This window comes from Myripristis murdjan, chromosome 9 (assembly GCF_902150065.1).
Source record: "Myripristis murdjan chromosome 9, fMyrMur1.1, whole genome shotgun sequence".
Classification (NCBI taxonomy): domain Eukaryota; kingdom Metazoa; phylum Chordata; class Actinopteri; order Holocentriformes; family Holocentridae; genus Myripristis; species Myripristis murdjan.
The window spans coordinates 16276570-16301837 of NC_043988.1; the positions used below are offsets into that span (position 1 = coordinate 16276570).

Sequence of the window (25268 nt, forward strand, 5' to 3'; positions counted from 1 at the left end):
CATCCAAACCATAATTCAAAGATTTACTTCCCAAACTGACAGGAAAAAGCATTATCAAGAGGCCACTCAGTCATGCTTGTAACTTTTATGATTTTCCTCCACTAAAGACTCTCTTTTGTCAAAGTTGCATGACTTAAACATTGCCAACTGAGATCTTTTTGCATTGTCAACAATATCTCTGGATTTACAAGTTATAATTTGCAGAATAAATGACATACAAGGGAATGCAGACCACACTTCACTAAAAAAGGAGGGATGGATCCATAAATCACATTTTACATACATCTAAATGTGTTATTACTTATAAATGTCCATTTAGATATATGATCTAAGCAGCAAGCCACTGACTATGAGTGACTTCAGATGTCAGCAGCTGCCAGTTCTTAATTTTAAGAGTAACTGAGAAGCAGCATTAAATTCCCATATTCTCATTCAATTACAGCATAAATACTGTTAACAAGCTCTATGCTGCCTCAGATTACCTTGTACATTGCTACAAAAATTACATATACTGATGTCTGACATGGAGCAGTCAGCCCCTTCTAAAAGACAGTTATATTAAACTACACTGATCACAGATATTAAAGCCCACTTTTGTTGATTGACAGATACCTCTTAGAGACTTCAAGCTAAGCCAAGGCCCTGAGCAAAGACAGACATCCTGTTTGTGTGCCTCCTATAAAGGTAAATGCGAGCAGGGAGGGAAAAACTTAATGTTCTTGTCAGATATGTCCAAAAATTTGGATAAGGGAGGTGGCAAAAAGAAAAGCAGCTCTACATTGGTCATCTCATAGTGAAAAGTTTGGTAAGGTTGAGCCTGAATTGCTTACCAATATTTACATAGTGCAATACAAACAGCAGCGAGGAAATGGTTATTTGCACACAATAACATGCATTCCATTTATACACTAGTACTTTCCCACTTCTCTGTCAGTCTCTCTCTCTGTTTCCCACAAAAAGACCCAGAATGATTACTGGTTGCAACCCAGAACACCTGCATGAACTCAGCTCTGCAGATGTAGACACCTGTTTAAAACTCAAGCCATACATGGGAACACAGGCAGGACCCCCTCCTACCCCAACCAACACACACACACACACACACACACACACACACACACATGTACACCACACATGTCTCACTGACAAGCACATGAACCTGCACTAGCTTTTCTTTCTTTCTTTTTTCTTTCCTCCCTCTTGTCAGTGCCATAGAGCCACACAGTTCATGTATTGTAAGTCAAAAAGAAACCACCTGACAAACATACTCATCAACAGACTATTTCACTCCACTCTGCTGTGGAGGTGCAGTCATTAACTCCCACCTAGAGGCAGTTTATCACTGTGTGGTTATCTAGGTGCTTCAGGTTTAGAAGGACTTTAATTTTGCATTGGCATTAGCATTAGCCTACAGGGCATGAGATGTTAAGCTAGCTGCAGAGTTAATGCCACAAGTTTGCTTTTGGGGTGCTGAATATTAAATGGATATTTCATAATCAAAATGTAGTGTTGGTTCTACCCATTGTCTTGTGACATTTGCAGTTGAGCCCATCCACACCTCATCAAGTCATTAACATGTCATTTACACACTCTGTATACACTGCATTAAATAGCCCTATTTCCTTAAATTAATCAGAAATAACTCAATAAACAATTCTCACTTGGGAGTGATACAGCCACTTTTCTCAGCAGCACTAAATATCAAAATTGATTGATTTTTTCAGATCCCAAATACTATTGTTTACTAAATTTTCTTGCAGTCAGAAAACACACTACTCCCTGTGCCACATACAGTATGACACAATATTTTCCAGACATTCCCACACAGACTAGAGGAGCTAAAAGAGACTCTTCCACGACTGTTTCAGCTGGGCTACATCACACGATGTCGCAGTAAAAGTAGCTATAATCGCCCTCTTTAGTCAGCCAGCCTCCAGCTGTCCTCACAGAGAGGGGAGACTTTGCGTTAGTGATGACATCACCTCTGAGATGGCGTACAGTCTGCAATGTGCTAAAGACAGGCATCTGTGCTTGCTCAGGTAGAGTGCCAACACCCGTCTTTCATTGCCAGGTTGGCTGTCAGAAACCCTCACACATGGCATATGCACACACAGGGAGACAAACACTGCAAACATATACTGGTTAGCAGTACACATATACACAAGACATACACATTAGATGCATAAAACCAAACAGGGGCGAGGCACAAGTTCAAACTGTTTAACTTTTCTTTTTTTTCCACACCAAACACAAGCATACACACACACATAAACATAAACAGCACACATACAGATGCTGCCCCATCAACTATGGGAGTCCACATCAGCTGCGCTCTCAGGCAGGCAAAACAGCAGCCATACTTATATGACTGGGCCAATCCAAATTCCCAAAACTGCCAAATTACCAAGCCATCCCCCAATACTATTCCAATTCACCAGACCCATTTCCTCTAACATCAGCACTGCTCTTCAGGGATAAAGAATGAGTCATGATAGCAGTGTTTTCTGCTCAGATGGATAGTCTAATTAAGGGGCTGAAAATGATGCAGCTGTTGTGTTTTCTTTGTGAGATCATGCGCTGTTAGGCTAAAAGAACTGGCTTCAATGTGCATTTGAACATTTCCAATTTTCTCTGTCCAAATCTCTCCAAACCTCTGGAACTCACATCTAGGATTATTAAAATGACTACGATGACGACATTTTATACATTGCCGTTTGATCTCTGGTAGGAAGACATATAGCGTAATGTAACTAGCATATGAAACAAGGCGCAAAGAAAATCAGTTTTTAAAAATGTCAATAATAATCTACAGATTGAGAAGAAAGTGCCTTCAAAATCTCTTATCTCTTTGTCATTAAAAGAGCACTACTGGTCAGACAGATATTTGAAAGAGGGAAAATTACTACACCATCTACCATGTGAGGGTTACAAAAACAACCTCATCAAGAGAGCTCAGTGTTAACTGACCACAACACCTGCTAATCCAATGAACCATGCTGAAGCATTTGCCCTGTTTTGATATTCAGGATTTGGTCCCCCTTCTTATCCATCACTATAGTCATTTCCCTTTTTTTCTGTCTTTCTTTCTCTCTCTTTCTCTCTCTCCCTTTCTCTCCCCCACCCTCTATCTCTCTCTCTCATCTATGTCAAAGTCATTGTCTGGACATCTGTTCAGCTGGACAAACTGAGGTGGTCCTAAGACTACATAGTCTTTCAGCAGGTGTTAACAGTGGGAAAACACACACACACACACACACACACACACACACACACACACACACACACACACACACACATACACACACGAGCCAGGGGGAACTGGAAAACAGAACAGTTCATCATGGTCCTTCATGAGAGGACTAAAATGAAACAATTGTATGACTCACTAGCCAGAAATCATTACAATATAGTATCACAAATAGTACAAGAGATTGAGATTATCATCACTATTATGATAAATATTACTTTAGGAATGGAGAACAAAAAAGTTTCAAAACTGAAAACACTTTAGTTTCAGGATATGATTTAAAGGTGGCTACATGCCAAGCAAAAATAATAAATAAATAAATAAATAAATAAATGAAATCCCGTTGCCCAACAGTAGAGGCGCTATAAACTGTGTTTACTTGATCTCAGCTTACTCCCACTGCTATACATTCACAGTGGCAGAAAATGAAACTGGATTCCCTCTTCAGCACCTTGGACAGCAAGGCATCCCCCAAGCCTCATCTGCTGTACAGTAACATATATTGTCACAGAGGGCCAGCAGAAAATAATAATTCTTATAGGTTAATTATGAGAGATAACAATTCCAACTAAGACAACAGAATAATCTTCAGATAAATAAGCCAAAACTTTTGTGATAACATGTGCACTGAGTTATTCTAATAACCCTGAAGCAACAGAGGTGTTTGAGGACAAAAGTGTTTGAGGACAGGCCAAATTGCAGAGCATGTTTGATTACTGTGATTCACAGACCAGCCTAAAACACCCCTGGGGAAGATTTTTAACTGCCTCAATGCATACCACATGACTGTGTAATCCAATTAGATAGAGGTTGCCCTGTGGAAAAACATGCAGTCAATATGAAATACAAACTCTGACCTGTTGCTAACTTAGTTTTTTTTATCCTTACTGTACACTATTTTGGTCAACTAAAGATGAACAAGTAATGACCTGCACCGTGTAAGCTAAGCCAACTTTGAATTAAGCTTAAATTACACTATTTTTAGCAGATGGATATCTGGATATGAGTTAGCCTTACCTGATTGATTCTGCACCTGCATGACAGTAGTGTGCTGGATAGCACCTGGACTGATAGCAGGTTTGTCCACAGCTGATGCCATAGGACGAGATGTGAAGAACTCCCTATCAATGTCCGGTGCTATTTCTTCATTCTCTGCCAGGGTCACATCTGCAGGTTGCTGGACACGAGTGGATGACTCGTCAAAGACATGGACACTTGAAGGTGATGTTGCATCTTCAACTGAGCTTCCACTATCAATGAGGATGGGGGCAGCTGACACAGTTAGAGAGGCAGGCAGCTTAGGTGTAGCAGCTGTGGTTTCAGTCGGAGTTTTGCTGGTTTCCTCCTTGTAAACAACTGGAGGCTTCACAACGTGGGCTTTACTTGGAGATGTTTCTTGTGTTGCGGTGCTGGTAGTCTCTGGTGGTGCTGTGGTTGTGATCTCCACTTCACTGCCAGGTTGAGTGTTACACATAAATGTGGTGTCAGTGGTTGTAGGGATGGTGGAAGGTAATAGTGTTGAGTCACATCCTTCGTCTGGGATATGTGGCACTCCCTCTAATGTAAAATCAGTCTCAATGTCATTCTCCATAACATAGTCTGAGATTGGTGTTGTTGAGTGAAGGTCCAGGGTTGAGATTGGTGACACTGAGGTGCTCAACAGTTCCTCACCAGTCAGTTCAGTTGATGCTGTTGAAGTGTCAGTGAGGTCATGTATGGTCATTCCAGGATCCAGAATAGTTTCCTCTGTCTTCCCCACGACAAACATGGGCTCTGTGCTGGGAGAAGCCTCCTCGATCAAGACGTCAGGTTGTATTGTGCCAACCTGAATCACAGAGGTATCATCTGGTTCCTCAGTGGGCTTGGACAGTGATTCTGTGGTTTCAGTTTCTGCTGCAGTTGGTGGTGGTGGGAATATGTCACCACGAGGGAGTGATTCTACCTGGGTTTTATTTTCATGTACAAAATCATCAACATCAAAAAGTGGTGCAGTTGTTGTCAGGCCCTCAGCATGCTCCAGTTCCTCATTAACAGTCTTATGTGGCACAGCAGTGGTAATCAGCTCTTCAAGGACTTCTTCATGGCCGGCTGGAGTGGGGCGAGGTGGAGCCATGCTGGTAGAGAACATGGATGGAGGATCTGTGGGAACTGGAGAGTCTGGAGACTCTACTTCTGTCTCTGATAGAGTCTCTGTGCTCGGCGCTTGGGTGCTACGCTCCAGTGGAGGAGGGGAAGTGGTGGAGCTAATGGTTGTGGTTAAGGAGGTCTGCATTGGGGGAGATGTGGTGAATGCTACCACAGACACATCCACAAAGGAAGTCTGGTTGATCACTTCTCTCCTTCCTGGAAAAAAACACACAGATTTTTACAGTGTTACAGTAAATGAATCCACATAGGCCTTTAATGGATAAATTCGAAACAGAGTAAGAATAAGAAGAAAGATGAAGAAGTAAAATTATGAAAAATAAGGATATTTGGTTAACAAAAACTGGATTTGGTATACAAAATGTCACACAACTCGATTTCCAACTTTTTTTTTTTTTTTTTTTTTTTGAGAGTATCATTCAATTTGAAATCTTTGATTCTGTTATAAAACCATCCTTTTCCTCTCTGTGTCTCCTTGGCTGGCACCATAATGCCATGTTTGCCAAATCTCCCTGCCAGACTGCCAGGTTTTACACAGTGTTACACTCTTACAATACAGACAACATGCTGTGTGTGGAAACATGCCAGGACTGAAGCAAGGATCCAACAGTGCAAATGAAATTGTTAATCACTTCAATGACATCAAACATCACATAATCATGATGCAGGGTGAGGAAAGTTCCAATAGTGAAAACCTGGACAACCTTATGCAAATAAAATATAACCTAATGGCTGATTTCTAGTTACGGCACATTGTTTACGAACAAGGGGTGGTAGACACCCATGCAACTATTGCCCATAAAATACAGTATTAGGTATAATACAATGTTTAACTGTTTAAGAATGTTTGACTATGTAATTCGCAGGCAAGATGTTTTTGAGACAAACTTCAAAAAACCAGTCAGGGGGCAATAGGCCACAGCTGCTTTGACAGTGTGACAGAGACATCAAAGTACCAGAATAAAAAGGATCCTTAGAAACCTCAATGTCAACGACTTTCTCTCTGAGCTCTTGCTGTTGTTTAAAAAGCAGCACTAACATAAATTCACCCTACACGCTCAGAGACATAGTGGAACCAGTATGAAGCAAGTATGAAATGTTACACAGCAAAACAATCACTAGAATGCAATTATAATCAATTTAAAAACACCCCCTGAGTCATGAGCACAACAATGGTTGGCCACTAAAAACAATTTGGTCTTAGATTCTCTGTGAAGGTAATATCATGTTGATCTCCTGTTTTATATTCTTTTCCTTGTGCTTTAAGAAATGGGCTAGTCTGTCATTGGTTCATGGAAACTAATGTGAGTGAGGTCATTTTCAAAGTGTTCTTTTTTTTTTTTTTTTTTTTTTTTTTTTACAAAAAGACAAGTGCACTTTGAATGTTTTTCTAAACATTTGCTAGCATTCCAAAAAGCATTCACATGACAGTTAAAAAGGAGTTTAACAGCATATAAACTTTTAGGAATCTACTGTTGTGGTTTTCTTTGAGTTGACCTGAGCCTCCTTGTCTTCTGATCTCCTCTGTGCCGGGCTCTCTCTCTCCACCCACGGTACGTCTAAGTGTTAGCATTATGCTGTCAGTGACAGCATGTCATTCAGCAGACCCTGATTTCATCATTACAGCTGCCTGCAATGGTCTTCAATTACATGATCACGCCTCTTTAGTCAAGATGAATGCTAAATGGCTACTTTTCCTTAAAGTATTATTAATCAGCAAGTCCTCCTGGCTGATGTTTCCCTTGAGTCTCTTTTGCCCTCTCTCTCCCTCGTCTTCCCTATCCCCCCTTCCCCTGTGCTTTATCGCACTGACTCACACATAAACAGCAGTGTAACAGCTTCAGCAGGCTTTCCTCAGTGGCGCAGACAGCTTGTGTAAAGCAGACACCAGCTGTTGACCATTACGCACTAGCTCTGTTTCTTCATGAAACTATCTCTTCTCTGATGGAAGGTGTGACACATATTTTTCCCTAACAGGAAAAATAGAGCCTGTGACGTTCAAAGTAGAGGGAGTGCATTATCTCACTTATATTACTGTGTTGTTGCCATTACTGAGGCTTTTATTTTCTTTTGGGCAAACCAGAGATCAATCAGTGACCAATTGCCTTCCTTTTCCCTCTGGCCCAACTGACTCCCCCTCTTTATGTGTAGTCTGTCTTATGTTTACATATATAATATCTACATAATATCTTTTGAGATATTATTGGGAGTGGGAAAGCAGGAAATGATGGAGTCCCATCAAGCAAGGGCACTTGAAAAGCACTTAGATGAGAAAGCTGACAGGGAATACACAGAGCAGGAGGTGAGGGTGGCCTGTTTGTGTGCCCTCTGAACTCCATGAGGACTTATCACCGCAAGAGTTAGCCATGACTCAGGGGCAGTAAATGGCCTGGCAGGGTATGGCTTATCTGTCCAACCCCTCATTTGTAAAGATGGAAAGGCCAGGTCAGGGGTCACTGAGGCTGACTGGATTTAGAAGTCCAGCAGTAGCTTTGTCCATTATCCAAACGTCTGCTCTGATAAGTACAAGTGAGAATGATGTAGAAAGGACAAACTCTGACAGCGGAAATAAGAGGAGAAAGGCAAAAAGGGAGTTAGATAGTGAGACTAAAACGGCTGACAGGTGCAGTATTGGTAACTTTAACTACTTTGCCCCATGAAGGTTATCATCTGTCATTTGGTTTTGTCTTGGAGATACCGATTGTTAAAGGAATCACATTTTAAGGGATTACTCTAACTGCGCTAACTTCCAGAGAAACATAAAATGTTGCTTGATGCCCTAATTTTAGTTTACAGGGAGAGCCTCCTTTCCTCTTTCTTCTCATGGTCAGTAGCCACCATGGTTTGCAACGACGAGTACATATGCTTTCACATAGTATCCCCGATGAAGATTTAAATGGCAAATGTCAAAGTTTTACTCATTTTATGCATCTTTCCTATTCCATACACAAATACACCTATATATAAGTATACATCTAACAGGCAGGTACAGCCCTAAAACTATAGTTCATAAGATAAAAAATACACATGCCACAATGTCCTGGCTAGACAGGTTTTTGAATTTTTCATAATTTGGATAATAATTTATTTGGCTTTTCATAAATAGGGTTCGATGCGTGACCTGTCCGGGGTGTTTCCCTGTCTTCACCTAATGTACACCTGCTCATAATGATAGCCCAACAGGCTCCAGACCCTCGTGACTTAGAAAGGATAGATAAGATGTTTTACTTCCATCGGTTCTACAATGGAATATTTAAATTACTAGGTAATGGTTTCTATGTTGACAGTCTGAGTTTATTTCATCACTAAAGCTACAACAATGAGGTTGTGCAAGGGCAAAGCTTAAGTAGGTTTGATTAGCCTGCACTGGAAGTAATATAGTGAACAAAAACAGACAGATACTGACCGTTCACAGCTCTCCAGGAAAACTATTGGTCAGTAATCCCTTTATTAGAATAAGAACTGGTCTGTCCATTAAGTTCAAAGAAAGCAAGACTCAGCCTTGTGATTTCACCCTTCTCCTGGCCAATTTTGTTGCCACGGAAATGGGCGGGAGACCAAAATGTAAAACAGTGTCTTACAAGACCAGGTCAGCAAGTCACTGTGGTTTGCAAGACCAGTCAGACACATAATACAATGTTTGCAAGAAGGTGAATCAGTTGGTCTGTTTTGATGGCATTGTTGTAAAACAGATGTTATAAGACAAAAAAAAAAAAAAAAAAACAGAGAGAACAACAGAGAACAGAGAACAACTGATAAAATATGAGATATATTTTACAAATTGTATCAAAAAATGGATGTGGTTTATATGTGGGAATGTGTGTTGAACTGCAAAAAGTGTAAAATCAAAGGGTGGGGGAGCACGGACAATACTCTGAGGAGATGAGATCATAGCTCCACACAGCTCAGGCCTGTTTTTTTTTTTTTTTTTTACAGGAAATACAAGGTCAGTGCCCTCAGTCACCAGTCACTGTCTGTCTCACAGAAACTAAAACATAAATATATACAGTAAACTGATAACCATTCATGTCATACTAGAGACAGCAAGAGTGTGTAATTAAGTTTACCTTTAAAGCAGTAAGCTCCCAGCTTAGTAGAGGGTTCTGGGAAGCCAGTCTGGTTTCTGTAGCGGTACATGGTCCTGACACCAAGCAGGCCTCCACCGCACTGAATTCTGGGTACAGCAACAGGGTGTCGTGCGCTACCATCAGAGAGCCAGCCATAGTCACATCGGTCCAAGCCCTGTCGCCAGGCAGAGTGGAGCTGGCCAGGGGATGCCAGGACTGCATTCCTCCTCTTACACTCTTCAGTGGCCTCCGCAAAAGTCATCTTACGGGTCACAGGAGCATAGAACACCTCACCTGAAACAAAGAAAACAAACTTAATGGAGGAAGAAAATTACAGCTGAATTGTCACAGCATTGAAAAGATCCCGAGTCAGCAGTCATACAGAGAAGGGCTTTCACTTTAAATTCACTTTAATTTCAGCCAGTCTTGGATAATACATTATATATTATCTGGTATGCAATGATGACAGTCAGCACCATATTATTAATCAATTCACACATCAAATTTTTGGAACTGAGGGTGAACTGTCTGAAACCTTGCAGCCATGAGAAAACTAGTATGCCATCATTTGAACTTCTCTTGAGCTAGAGATGCTGAGATCAATCTGACCTTTCAGTAGAGACATAGCCCAATAACAGCTGACAAAAGTCACAGCTGTGCAAGGCGCAGGCCCAAAACATCTCCCACCAAGCCTACTTAGGACAACAGTAGTTCATTCATTGCTCTTATTCTGAGGTGGGATAGCAATGTTGACTATGTGCCTGGCCTGTCAATGAGTGTGTCTGTGCTTCAAGTCATTAGGTTCCCCCTCAGTGGGTGACTGAGGATGATAGCTCATACCTTCTGTGTTTACTTCTGCCCTTCCTGTTGTTGAGGGTCTTACCTTCAGAAATGATAATGCACTGAGTACATAATTTCTCTTTGCTTAGATGCTAATACCAATCAAAGATTACAGAGACAAGATTTTAATTGAAACCAAACAACATAGCAGGAGGGAGAGAAGGACTGACTGCATGTTTCCACTTAGGCTTGGGCGTAACTTTTGAAAAAAAAAAAAAAAAGTCCACAATGGTTTCTCTTTCCCATTGATTTACTATGGTATTAGAATTAGGCCACCACCTTGCTTTCTACTCAGGAATGGCACCCCTCTTTGAAGCATGGGAGAAACATTGAACACATCACCCTACACAGTCAAACCCATTAAAGGATAAAACTAAATTTGCAATTTAGCAACCTTGACTGAAATACTTTGAACCCATTGTGGCTTTCTTTACATGATGATCACATAGTGCATCTTTAATGTCAATGCTAGGCATTCAGCTACTGAATAACTGCACAGAATGAATATTAATTAGAGTTCATTGGTGAATCTACCAGTACACTACCATGTACAGTAGGTCTGCAGTAACTTCAAAATGCATGTATAGTTTATTGCAGGGACTGAACAGCTAGTGAACAGAGGAACATCCATGTGTGTTTCCCTGGTGACTGTGGGGTGGGGTGATGTTCCCTGGCTGACACCAATGTCTACGTCTTCTCCTCAGCTGGGTCCTGTCATTGGACAGTAACACTAATAACACAAATGTCACTGTACTGAATGAAGGCTTCATATTTATCACAAACTGGTTTACAAATAATTGAGTCTGCCACTTTGCTGATCAACAAAGAGTGATGGTGGATCAACATCAGCATGATTTTGTGTAGGTTAGTCAGCAGGGATTGAGAAAGGCAGGAAGTGTTTCCATGTATTTGTGTGTACATGTATGCAAGTGTGTGTTCCTAAAATAGGATGCTCCTAAAAAGAACAATACTTAATAATGACTTGTAATCAATATCTACAAACATGGTCTGAAACAACTTTCCTGCATCACAGTAAGTAAAGGTCAATATTATATATTGTAGTAGAGATTTGCATGGCCCTGTTGTGGATTACTTGCCAGTTACTATCACAGTCCATCATAAATTTTGAGTCCTAAATGAAAATCATTATAAGATATTTCCGAAAATGCTGCTTGAGCGTGACATCAAAGACATAAGCTATAATGAGATTACCAACCCAGCTGTTGCCAAATAGCGATTTGGTGAGTGTGTGGTATGCCACAGCATCTGAACACTGACAGTACTGACTGCAAAATTCCAACATCACCCCCCATATCCGCCTGCAGACTTCAAAAAATACCTGCCAACATCTGATGTCTGGTGGGCTGGTGCGCTATAGCAGAAGAACTATGGGCTAAACTGTACAGAGTCCAAGATGAAAGGAAGAAACAAAGAGAGCTGACAGTGTAAAGAGTGGTGGTGTTCACACTCATAAAACACTTTGCGCCATGAGTGGGGCTGAGTGTGTCAGCAGTCTCGGCCTGGGTGACGAGCAAACAGATAAAGACTTTTGGCAGGAAGATCAGGACTTCCCATAAGCAGTGCCAGAGGCATGTGAAATATCCATTATCCCCAAAAAAACCCTCTGTAAAAGGAAATTCATTTTTAATTCTGAATTCTGTTTTAGGGACAAGATACTAGCAGCTCGTCTCACACTTTCTGTTGAGCTTTGTAGCAAAAGTGATATGTTTTTGCAGGGTGATAGCTTTGAGGTTTCTTTCTTTTGAGCTAGTTTGAGCATCAGTCTCTGTATGACACCTTGCTTGCCGTAACCATGTCAGGTGTTAAGTCCAAAGACCTATAACATACAAGTCCTGGGCATGGATCTTACCATCAAGCTTGTCGACGTAACAGTACACATCATATGTCTCCGTAGTTTTCCGGGTTCCGTATGATCTAACCCCAGGTTTACTCTGTAGGTTGCCATAGCAGCCACGCCTCGGTGTAGTAATCGGGTATCTGTTCAGACAGAAGGATGAAGAGCCATTATAAGACATAGGCTAAAAAATCACAACATTGTGCAGGTCAATCCAGAAGCATTTTCTGATCAGTAGGGCAAGCATGCAAATGTTGTTGTTAAATAACATTGTTGTTTAATAGAAATGACCAGAGGCAGGGAAATACAACTGACCTGACTGTCTGGTCAGCAATCCAGCCAGCATCACAGTGGTCAAAGCCATCCTCGTAGGCTGCTCTCAGTTGGTCAGCTGTAGCAATGGTTGCTCCAATATTTTGGCAAGCCTGGACAGCTTTGTGGTAGTCTAAGGTGTACCTGCTGGTGCTTGCCCGGTAGTGAAAGACAACACCTAGGAACAAACACATACACACACACACACACACACACACACACACACACAAAATGACGACTTGTAAAAAAAAAAAATGTTGATCAACAACATACTTATCTGGAATCCACAACCATAATTCCAATACAATAAATTATTGCAAATGTCCAATAAAGCACACACCAAGAGTCAAATAAATGGGGTTCTCAGTTTCTTTGGAAAGCTGAGACTTTGCAATAAACCATGATTGAAATAATCAACAGTTCACCACAAAGAAACTAGACAAGTATAGATGATTTAGATGATGCCACGGCCCTGAAATCCCCATATTTGCGGACAGTTAACAGATGCAGAAGATATGAATGATGGTCCTAATTAACATTGCAGATAGATGGAAGAGAGTTGTGCGCACAGTAAACCAGACAAAGCCAACACTATTCAAGCACCACACACCAGTTTTTCTATGTCACCCAAAACATGAGTTACATTTCCCAGGGTGCCTCTCCAACAAAAGCATATACTGTAGAATATAATAACACAACATAAGGACCAGTAACAACAATGCCTGAGGGAATATAACTTCTGGCTTGCAGGTAGTCCAGTGCAGTTATTATGTAATTTAGGCGGCAATGGAGGCAGAGAAAGATTCTTGGAAATACCAGCTAACTGTCCCACCAAGTGGAAAACAAAAATTTATTGGCATGGCATCCCAGATGGCAATGATGCATGACATCATAGTTTTAGCTGTGCTCATGCCAAAGTCTACAATACCATTCACATTTTTTTAATCAGGCTTCCGCCTGCTAAGGTTACAAGGATGAGCTTTAAATTAAAACGTTGTGATAGTTTGATTGTAATAAGCATGGGCAGAGAGTGTATCTGTTTTCTGTGAGCAGACTACTAATCACTGATCACCATTGAGATGTCGAGTCTCACCCTTTGTAGAGCGCTCTGCCTCTAAAATAAGAACTACTGAGAACTGCGGTTATGCTGTGTAATAACTGGGCAGCTGCTGCTGTCATATTTGTCTCATATTGTTTGCATTTCCATCACTACTCACATCGCATTTTACTACTTGGGGAGCATACCCTGCCTCATTCATAGAGTATCTTGTGGAAACAACTTTAAAGACTGCCATATGATTCCAGTATGACGTAAGTGAAATATCAAGAAACTCTTACCATTGACGTCAAGGTTAACTGTATCCTGGGTGTCCTCAATGCCATACATGACCTCACAGCGGTAGGTGCCCGCATCACTGGCACGCAGCTTGACCATTGTAAGCGAGGCGTCACCCACATCCTCAGGATGACTTGGCACTGACACACGGCTCCTGTAGCTGGAGCCTATCTTTATGACGCCATTTTGTGCCACCAGTACTGTTGATTCTACTTCTCCCTCTATTTTGGTCCATTTGATGCGCAAGTAATCTTTGCTGAAAATAGCAGTTCCATTGGCACTGATGACAGGTGCAGAGGTTGGGATGGTAGAGAAAAAGCACGGCAGGTTTACCTTCCCGGAGAGGGACCCACTTACTGGCCTCATCATCGATATTGTGTTGGAGGCTGGAAGAAATAAAACAGCAACGTTAAATACATCCTGTATCCATATTATTTAGTTCATGAGTGCATCATGTATTTTTGCGACCTCATTTCCATTTGTTCCTTCATTTAAATGCATGTTTAGCCTTTATTCTGTGACAGATGCATGCAGTGTATTGCCGCTTTGAGCTATAAACTGCCCAGCACAACTATGTTGAGAGGGTGTAACAACTACACCCAGTCTATTAAAAAACATACATCATGACCTGAAAATGACTTGTGGAAAGTCAATCCTCATTCCCAAAATGTTGGGTGTGGGAACTAATGTAACATTGAATGCAGTGTATATACAGCATGTTTGCACAAAGTAAAAGATAATTGGTCAAATGGGACAGTTACTGCGGCATTACTCCATGTTATTCCATAGCTGTGTGTCGGTGTGCTTTCTTAAATAAGCCCTCCTCAACATGTGTACTAACTGATGACGACCTGTGCACACTGAACAGTCTTCTCTCTCTCACCTCAGGTGACCTCCTACTCTGTCTCAGCAAAAACTTATTTCTGCAATCAGTGTAATTCTTGTCACTTGAGTATTCTGTCTGGGAGATCACGACCAGTGAATCATTATTATCTTCAGAGGCATTAATCATTACTATCCTCTATCACATATAAATAATTATTATGTACAGTTCTCTCCCCCCTGCGAGCTCCTTTCACTGTATGAAGCAAGGGACTGTCTCACTCATTTTCTCTGTGCAGCATGAGGCACAGCATGACTTCCACATGATGCCAGACACAGCTCCATGGCAACAGGCTGAATCACACTTTGACTGTGGAGAGGAATTATCTCATTTGAAGACCTAAGTTTTTTTGGTTTTTTTTGTTTTTTTTTCATGTGGTGGGGAATTGAAAACTCATAACAATGTGGAGAATGCTTTGGAAACAGTGGTGGGACAGCCCCTGAGGCATGTGTGCTTAAAACAGAGGGCCTTAATAGGATGAGGGGTGAAACCAGCTGTTACTTCCAGACTAGAACTGCAGTCTAATTGAAAGGTGTCCATCCATACCCTGGGACACAGCCAGGGACCAGGGGGGGCATGAGACGCCCACTGCTGTCCACCACTGTGTGACCTTCACCTGTCAGTGTCTCATGGGTTTCACAGGAATGGGCCTGTCACAGTCTGCTGCCTGGAGAATCGAGTGAAACCTTAAAGCTGTGAGGCATGTGGGTAACACTGATAAATCACTCGGTCTGCTAGAGATAAGCTGCAAAATACAGATGCCAGCTGAGTGAGACTATGTCAACTGACTGGATGGCAAAGTTTTATGTTTGTGTAAACACACAGAAGGAGAGAGAGAGAGAGAGAGAGAGAGAGAGAGAGAGAGAGAGAGAGAGAGAGAGAGAGAGAGAGAGAGAGAGAGAGAGAGAGAGAGAGAGAGAGAGAGACTTTTACAAATTCTGCACTTACCCATTCCAACTGCAGCTTGACAGCAGCAATACAACCACAGGATATGCTTTATATTTAGTATCATCTGTTGGGAGGGAAAAAAAAAATATTGCATTAGGAGGAAAAGCATGTAAACTAAGCATGTAAAGCCTCAAATGCATGTAGCCTAGTATTAATGTTGAAAAAAAAATCACCCTGGGTTTTATTTTGCATGAATGAATGAATGAATGAAGGAGAAGTGACAGAACCTCACTCTGTTTCAGTCAACACAGATTTACAGTCTGTTTCTTATCATACCCGGGGTCTGAGGGCAATCCACTGCTTTTCTTCAGTCATCAAATAAGTGCAAAAATGTCTGTTAACATTCAGTTCAGTCATGCACTCAAGTAGTGAGTCTTAAAATGTATTTGTGACTGTGAGGACAATGTCAGTTTACATAATTTCTCTTGTTTCCAATACAGATTGTTTCATGAAACTTGCAGAATTAACAGGTTTATTGGCTGAGAAACGATCCAAAGTACATTAGACACAAGTGGAATGATAATTACCGCACGAGAAGTTTTCTTTTTACTTCTTTAACATAAACTTATATTTTAAGACAAAATATGAGACTGAATGACTTGTTAAAATAAACATGGTCCTTCGGTAATGTGTGGGTGGCGAGGCTCAGACCCCACAGCCTCTTGTGGGGTCGGACTGCCAGCAGTCTGCAGACAGGAGGACACAGGGCTGTCAGCCCCCTGCCCTCATTTGCACTCCACTGTGTAAACATGAATGGTGGGTCGCAGTGGGAGCTACACATTGTGTATCCTCTATCAACTGAAATTGAAACCGTACAGACACATCTAATAAGTTCCCTACGTAATGGCAATGACCAATTATGTTAATGTGAAATTAGATGGAGACTATTTCAGGGTGGGTATATGTCTGTGACTTAATGCCAACACTCCCAGAACTCTATCCTGAATCAACGGACCCACCCGAAGGAGTCATGGAAAGAAAATGAAATGATGAGGCTTCGCAGACAAAAAAGAGCAATAAGTCTGGGTAAACCTCTGAAGCATCTTTCGCTCGGATTTTGTTTCCCACTAAAAGAAAATGATCAAAATCCCTCTACAATGTTTGAAACTCTGTCAACTGCAATGGAGGTTTTCTAAGAAACTGAAGAAAAAAAAAACGGGCCGTTTTGAGAGGAAGATCATCACTTCAGCATCACAGGCGCATAATTGGTTGCAGGTTTTTGGAGTCTTTGAGTACAGTGGCCTTTTACGCGCAGCTGCTACAGTAGATGCTCCCTGCTATGAAACACAAATACCTGCAACCGAGAGCATAAACCTGTCACTTCCCCCCAGGAAATGAATTAACACGCTGACTTCTCCTTCACGCGTTATTTCTGTAACTTTTTTCTCACAGAGAAACACCTGCTGCTTATGGATGCTCAGCAGCATTCATCAAAGTAGAAATGTGCATTGATCACTCTTATTTCACATTACGCGGTTTAACAGTAAAAGAAAGAGTAATCTTTAGTACAATAAACTATTTTGATTTGGACCATTCATTTGGACACTGCCGACTTGCGGGATACAGTCGGGAGTGGGTTATCTGAGGACAAGGAAATTTAACTGGGCGGGTTCGTGAGAAAAAGATCGAAAATGATCAAAGTAACTTGGTATTTTTATTTAGACTTGATTTGGCTGACATTTCCTTAACAGTCTAATAAAATCTTACGTTTTTTTAGATAACAATGAGCCAATATTGCTTAGTAATAATAACAAGCTCAACTCTGGTAACATGCCTTTAAAAATATCTAACATTCGATTACAAGGTAAAATAATAGATAACTTACTTTAATCAGTATTTTATTCCATATAATGTGGAGGAAATCGGTTTATATCCGTAAATCCAGTTAGTCCCAGTGCGTTATATGCATGCGTAAAAGTGTCCAAGTATGTCCACCACAAACAGGGCGCAGCTGCACTTATCTTCCCGGTGCGCCTTGCTTTTCGCCTTGATGTTCGAAAGTTGCGGGGTCCCACTCCCGTATGATGCTGGTCCTGATCCGACTAACAGGAACCGTGAAGTGCTGGCAAGCAACAAGTTTAGTTTTGCCTTACACACTCTGTTATTTCGTCGGTGTTGGGGAGGAGGGGCAGAGTGCCCATCTGAAAAGTGAATGAGACACCTTGGGGAGGAGGAAAAAAAAACTTAGGTCCTACGTGTGCGGGGCACATCCTCATCCAATCAGGATGTTGCTAAATCACGCAAATCACTTCTGGTAACAAATTTCTCGGCAGGGGATAACTACTCCATTTCGTATCCTTAAATGCCCTCTTATAATCTTGGTTTTATTAGGATGATCAGTTGTTAAATAGTATTCACCAGATTGAAAATTTGGTGAGAGCTGGCATAGATTTATATTTCAAAGTGAATGGAAAAAAAAAAAAATCAACAACTGTAAGCAGGTCTCCAAATGATGCGCCACGAGCAGCGCACCAGTCCTAGCCAAGGTGCGGTGGAAACAGGTTGGTGCGGGATAAGAGGCAAGGGAGATAACTATCTCTTAGAGAGTTTCTTTCATGTGCTAAGAGTTTGGTCACCCCACAACTCATTCCTGACAATATTGTGAGGACTGTCTATATCAGTCTGATTTTCCCTATCCAACCGAACCAACATTGTCATTTTACGCATGCAGTCGCCTCCAACTGTGATATTGAATCTTCAGCGATGCGCAGATGAATAAGTACTGAGTTATTAATCAATTCCAACTCTAGAAGTTAAATTGTTCATTCTAATCATGGCTTTTGACTGGCTAATCCTTATGCGTTCACCTAAATAAGCCAATGCATGTACAGGAGAAGTTATGATAAGCTCATATAGAAATGGAGATGAGGTTATCTCAGATCAGTACGCTCATTCATCTCTGGTTTATGACTCACTGACTATACTGGCAGGGTGTCAGCGCAGTCTGATGGTAACTGAGCCACTGTGCTTGTCTTTTCCACACGGGGGAGAGGCTGGACCACAGTTTGTAAAACCCTGCCTAATAATAATCGCGATTGGCTACTGCCAGATAAGAAGGCTGGCTGGCTGGCTGACTGAGGTGTGTATGTGCGGTGTGTGTGTGTGTGTGTGTGTGTGTGTGTGTGTGTGTGTGTGTGTGTGTGTGTGTGTGTGTGTGTGTGTGTGTGTGTGTGTGTGTGTGATGCTGGTGGGGGATCTGCTGTCTGGCAATGATTATAACTTTCCGGTGTGTCTTCACAGCAAATAATTTGAATATGTCTAATAAAATCTGATATTAGTCTTTCCTGCTGTATGGGCCCTCTGAGTTCTCAGTGTGACCAAACCACAATAACCTGTCAGTGGTCCTTCAAACATTTTTTGCACCTGGCATCATAGAAAAAAAAATCAATAAAGGAACATTTTTGGTTTGCTACTTAAAACAAAAGACCATGGACTGTGTCAACAGCAAACATATGGTAATTATTTCCATATACGGTACCTTTAATTTAGAAAAACTTCCTGCAGTGGCTTAGAAACTAAAGGTTACTGTATCCCACTGGCTCACATGTAGCAACAATAATTAAATGAAAAAAGAAATTGAACTGAAATCAAATAGTTTTGTTTAACAATAATAGCATTAAATTATAGATATGCAACTGACTTATTCAGAGTAACTTAGAATACATGTCATTTCCTAGATTGCCAATATTAAAAGCAACCAATATTAAGTACTGTAAAGGTCAAAGACAACCATGCCCCGATAAGAGATAACAAATGAACTGATGACAGACAAAGAATTCTGTTTCAAAATTGAAAACAACAACAGACACTGCCATATTGATAGCTGACATGAAAATCAGGCCTATTACAGTTATTACTGAAGTTAAGAATCACCTTAGGACATTCGCTTATTCATTTATTGTTAGAGAACAGAATCATTTATGTTATTCAATATTACCCGTTCAATTCCTGGTAGCAAAATTCTCCAAACTAGATATTTGTCATTTTGGAAACAAACTTAAAATGCACCATACATTTCTGTGTTACAGAAGTGGAAGGAAACATTTATTGTCTGTTTTAACTGAATGCATACATAGCAGAGAGACTTAGGCATATTGAAATCAGCTATACATAACTTTCTATAAATGCCTTAAAAGAAAAATCTGTAGGACTCCAACAGATTGTTACAGATATTTATTGATCTCTGTAAGCAGCATACAGTTTGCTTTATGTTGCGGGTGCTGAATGTTTAAATTTGTTTCAGCGTACTAAAGAGCAAGTGAATCGGATTAAAGAGACTTATCTGCAACTCCATGCTGTCAAGATGAACACCGTTACACTTTTTTCAACTAGTTGTGCACAAAACTGAACCGCAAGTTGCATTCTACCTCTCAACATTCATTTTTGACTTTGTCATTTCTAAGCAGTATACATTAACTGTTGCACATGAACACATACTGTTTCAGCTGCACATAGCGTAAAACATACTCTTCAAAAAAAGAATCTGATGAAAATCGAATTGCAAAAAAAAAAAATAATAATAATAAAACTTGACACAGGTTTTATGGGTTTATTAACTGAGTCACCCCAGTGATCATGTCTCTCTTTCAGTTCCACTACAAAATTATTTTAGAGTGTGAGAATAAATGCCTTTTACAGAGGCTGAAAAGCCTAAAATCCTGAATGTGCACAGCAGTTACACAAAGGTAACATAATGATAGCGTTCCTACATGACAGTGCCTGAGAGCAGACATTGTGTGAGGCCTCTGTGAATCAAAACTGACAAGCAGGCCTGGCTGCTGACTCTAGCTGAGAACTAATTGTTCAAAATCACAGTGCTGTCCTCTGAAGCCACTCAGACCAGATGAGATGCTGAAGCAGAGGTGATATGCCTCTGACAGAGAAGATGGCTCTCGAAGCCTGGGGGCCCTTGTAAAAAGTCCTAGGTGCCTTTTCCATACCTGCCTGCGCTGTAATAATCACACAGTCCACCTCCCCAAACACGGCTGGGCTGACCCGGACAAAGGCACCTCGAAAGAGAGGCTGAGGGAAGTAACACGTGAGGGGGGGGGGGGGGGGGTAGTTGATGGTGCAATGACTTAGTAACGCGCACAGGCTGTCAAGACCTCATTGCTTTCTCATCCACCACAGACTCTGTCATTCACACTCTATTTGACAGTAAAAACGGAAAATGACTCTTACTGGAACCTCTGCTGTTTCAGACATGTCCTAACTCCACAGAGAAAACAAAGGTGTGCGCACTATAATCAATAACGGACTCTGACAGAGACTGAGTGCTTTCTGATGAGTTCAATCACACACACAGCTCCAGGAAACACATGTCATACCTTGACCAAACAACTTCACGCAGCAATGAGAGAAAAAAAAAACTGACCTAATTTTGGGTGGAATTTGCCACCTGACCCCAGAATAATTAACGACTGCTCAGTTTTAAAGTTACGGGCATCATTTAATCATTTTACTTTCTTAGCTTCTAAACTGACTCATCATTAAGTTAAAAGTCCCAAGTCACTTACAGCTGTATAAAACTGCTCTACTGTATGTGTAACCAAGGAACTCCTGTCGCCTTTTAGTGCTCATAAATCAATGAGTCAAAGAGCCAATCAAAGAGTGTTTGAACCTAGTGATCTGCTGTGTGGGCCCCGAGATGACCCACATATCACATGACCTATAAAGGTGGTCTACCTCCGGCACCATGCCACCTCAGACAGCATAAAACAGGCGTTAAATTTCTCTGACCCTTAGGGAAACTGAAACTCCCAGGCCTACGGTCCAAAGCGCTCTAATTTTAGGTGCTTTTTCTGATTATGCCCATGAAGTCAACACCAGATGTCCCCCAGAATCCTAATTTTTCTGTTCAGTGAACAGAAACAACCATAGGTCAAGTAGAGAAGAACTGGAATCACTGTAATGTAATTCACCTGAAATGTATTACGTTTAAAAATAAATAGGATTAAAGAGACATATCCAACTCTGCACATGCACTAGATCAAAGACAAGGTATCATAAGATAAATGTGACGTTTTGAGAAAAACACACACAATAAGTATGTTGCTCTAAATGTATATAGGTAGAAACTATAAATGAATGGACAGGTGCAAAAAACAATAGAACAGAAAACTTTTATTGTCCACAAGTGAAAAACTGTCTTTGGCGGGATGAGCGTACACACATAACAGACACTCAAAACACATAGATGGACATCAGAGGCCTGTACCATAAAGCTGGATTTCGGCTTAGCGAGCTAACTTCAGGCTTAACCCTGGCTTTTCTGTACCATAAAGGTGGCTTACTTTTTATCGGGCTACGTTGCCGTGGTAACGTATGCTGAACACCTAACCTGCTCCGGAGCAGGTTAAGTTCAGGATAAGAGCTCAGTAGGTAGAAAAGCCCCACCTACTGACCAATCAGCTCTCTTGGAAAATGGCCTGCCCATTTTCCCTTTCTTCTTCTTTTATAAAATTAAAATTATTACATTTTACAATTCTTCTTGTATTTTATTTATTTATTTATTTTTTAATGTTTATGAAAATAAATTAGGGGAATTTAATTCAGAGGGTTAAATAAAAGTCTGATAAAATACACGCCAGCCTCTGGGCTCCTTTAGGTTTCCATTAGTTTGCTCATATTTAGTATTTAGGGAGTCTGCCCTGAAAAGTCCACATGGGAGTTGATGCTAAATGTTTTACAGTGAAATAATATTTTAACCAGCAGAATAATCACGAGGTGTCAGATGCTTTATAAAATGAAATATCAAAACCAGTTGAATCAAAGTGACGACGAAACTCAAACTGAAGGCAGCGGTCGAGCGAGGGTCGACCCTCACTGTGAGAGAGGGCCAGTTCCTCTGCGGGAGTGTATGGCTGAGTGGGAGACACATTCATTTATTGAACACACACGTTACTGTAGTCAGATCTACTCGTGCCGTCATGGTGGGGAAGTAATATTATAATCCCACTAATTTACGCATTGACACAGTCGGCGATTATTTGCCACCATTCCTTGCAGCTTTTGGCAGCTGCAACTGTGTTGCTTTTTGCCTGGATTATTGATTTATATTCCTCGTATTTATTAATGATTATTGTCTACTCCTCGGTTGTGACGTATACGGCTCGGATAGATTTTTCCATGTCTGCGATTGGTCGCACAGATCTAGATTAGAAAGCCTGGGTTGAATTAGTGAGTTGATAGCCGGCTTTATGGTACCGAAAATCCTGAGTGCTGATGTCTCGTTAAGTGAAGCCAGATAAGTAAGAGAAAGCCTGACTATGTTAATCCAGCTTTATGGTACAGGCCTCAGGTCACCATACAAACCACAAAATTACAGTTGCAAAAAAATCAAATAAATTAAATACATAAGGATCCCGATCATCAGATAAAATCATGAAATTAGCATGTAATCATGCTAGTATTGTCTCTCAGCATCCTAAAACATTTACCTGGTGGAAGATGTTCAAACTGTAAAGACAGTAAACTGTTGTACAGTTAAAAAGACAAATGCAATAACTGTTATGTTTTACATTTTTAAAATAAAACAAATAAAACATATACATTACTGTACAAATTGATATGAGACAAATAGATATTAGGACACACCAAGGTTCTGACACTCCTCATCTGAGAACTGATAGAAGAGGGGGAAAAAGTCTATGGTTTGAAAGAAACCATACACAACAAAATAATCTTCCTGCTTTGTGGCAAAAACCATTTGTGACAAAAAAAATTACCCAATTTAAGTGTCAATCAGAGCAAAACATTGTGACACACAGAGAGAAAAAACAGCCTGTGGTGATTTCCCAAGATACTGGGAAACTTGTTGGGGGGCTGTGAGTAAGGAAGCCCCCGGTTAGAATTCAGAGCAGAAAATGTGGGAAAGTGAGGTTGTCTCTGGAAAGACATGAACCCTGATCCTTTGGAGCCGAGTGTGGAGACCCAAAACACCATGGCTGATCCCTTCAGCTTTAGTGCGAGGCCAAGAGAGGTAAGCTACAGCTCAGGAATTGACTTTAATCATTTTTCTTTAGACCAAAAACTCAAGGTTAATGCATGCCTTTAACATATATTATGATATATGGTGCCCTCTAAGGGGTAAGTAATACAAGGGAAGTATAACCAACAAAATAACTTTAAACGTGGGCTGGCATGGTCCTTCTGGCACTGTAAACCTTATTTTATTTTTTGTCAAAAACAAATTCATAACACTTGATTTGCTGCACTTATTAAAGGAGATGTACATTTCTGTACAGATCTGCCAGAACTTAAGGGGCCATACCAGTGATTTTGCATGTTTAACGCAATATCTATTAAATGACTATAACTCAGGTTTCTGATAATCTTTTCCAAAAGCAGGCAGTCTTATTTTAGAACGCCGATATCATTTAGCCTACCTTTTATCCAGTCTTTGGTGTCCATTCATTCCATTACAGTGTAAAAGTGAACTTTCAGACTTCAACCTTTCCTCATACCAGTACTCCATCACTGTAACAAAGTCATCCACATTAGTTTTCCTAGAAGCAAAAGTGCTATTGTGTGTTGATGACTTGAAATTGGGTGTAGTGAAATGCTCCCTCTGCCAGAAAACAGTCGCCAGGAAAACATTTGCTTTACACAATAGCAAGTTATCAGTTCTGTTGTTTATGAATAATGATGACTTTATTAGTTACCTTAGCAGAACGTTATAAGGTGGGTGTTCTAATTTGAAAATCAAGGGATTTTGATTATATGGTGTAAAGTCTTCTGTACCCCTACATGATTTGAAAAAAAAGGTGTGTTGCAATGTAAAATGTGGCTAAGTTGTAGTTAATGGGCCAAACATTCAAAATCACTAGAATGATCCTTTAATCTTGCTAGACAACGTTAAAATGTTTGGGACAAAGCAACATTATTGAAAGACAGTGTTACAGTGGACAGAGCACTGTTCTGATAGGAGCAAATACAAACATGTCAGACAAAAGCAGCAAAATGCCACTTTTCTTCCAGGCCAACCACGCCCACTCATTGCTTCAACTTCCGAACAACATAAAAATAATTGAAAGGAAAAAAGAAAGACAAGAAAAAAAGAGGGAGCTGTACAGCTTGCACAGGAGCCATTCTGAAGATGAGTGAGCAAGTGGCACAACTGTCTCGAGTGCGCGATACCAGGTGTCAATAAGGCATGCACCAGGTGTCAATCAACTGGCAGGTGTCAATCATGTTGGGACAGCTGACACACTGTCAGTCATTGTGAAGGGTGTTATAGGCTCGCCCTGCTGTTCACTAATTTGTGCCTCTAGAGCCAATGGTCTTGTCCTTCCATCTCTGCATTGGTCTATCTTCTATACCTTCATCCATCTAGCCCTCGATCTCTTCTTCCATCCACACTGTTGTCCCTTCAATTCCACTTCACTCGTGAGAAACTCTTTTGTCTGAACCAAAGAAGAGACTTTGCTGAAGAAAATTAAACATTTATCAGTCAGGGGGAGAGGATGACTCCCAGGAAAATAGAGCTTAGAATTTCCCTGTGTGTAACTATGACCGCACATTGGTGGTGGTGGTGGGCTGGGGTGCACAAAAGAACCGGAGCTGAAATGACAACACAAATAAAAAATGAATGAGGTATACTATATATAAAGAGAGATGACAAGTTGAGCAGGAAA

At 40.8% G+C, this 25268-nt stretch overlaps 2 protein-coding genes across 2 annotated transcripts in view; both read right to left on the reverse strand.

Moving 5' to 3' along the window:
- The window catches only part of vcana (versican a), a 50274-nt gene extending 32761 nt beyond the window's left edge, over nt 1-17513 (reverse strand). Inside the window, exons 1-6 of the mRNA XM_030060854.1 lie at nt 17459-17513; nt 15634-15697; nt 13805-14188; nt 12470-12644; nt 12170-12297; nt 9460-9753 (exon numbers count right to left, since the gene is read on the reverse strand). Coding sequence (XP_029916714.1) covers nt 9460-9753; nt 12170-12297; nt 12470-12644; nt 13805-14188; nt 15634-15697 — 1045 coding nt within the window. The 5' untranslated portion in view covers nt 17459-17513. The remainder of the gene's footprint in view (nt 1-9459; nt 9754-12169; nt 12298-12469; nt 12645-13804; nt 14189-15633; nt 15698-17458) is intronic.
- Nucleotides 17514-22973: 5460 nt separating this feature from the next.
- The window catches only part of LOC115365281 (DNA repair protein XRCC4-like), a 40065-nt gene continuing 37770 nt past the window's right edge, over nt 22974-25268 (reverse strand). The window contains exon 8 of the mRNA XM_030060202.1: nt 22974-25194. The gene's annotated coding sequence lies outside the window, so the exon portion shown is untranslated. The remainder of the gene's footprint in view (nt 25195-25268) is intronic.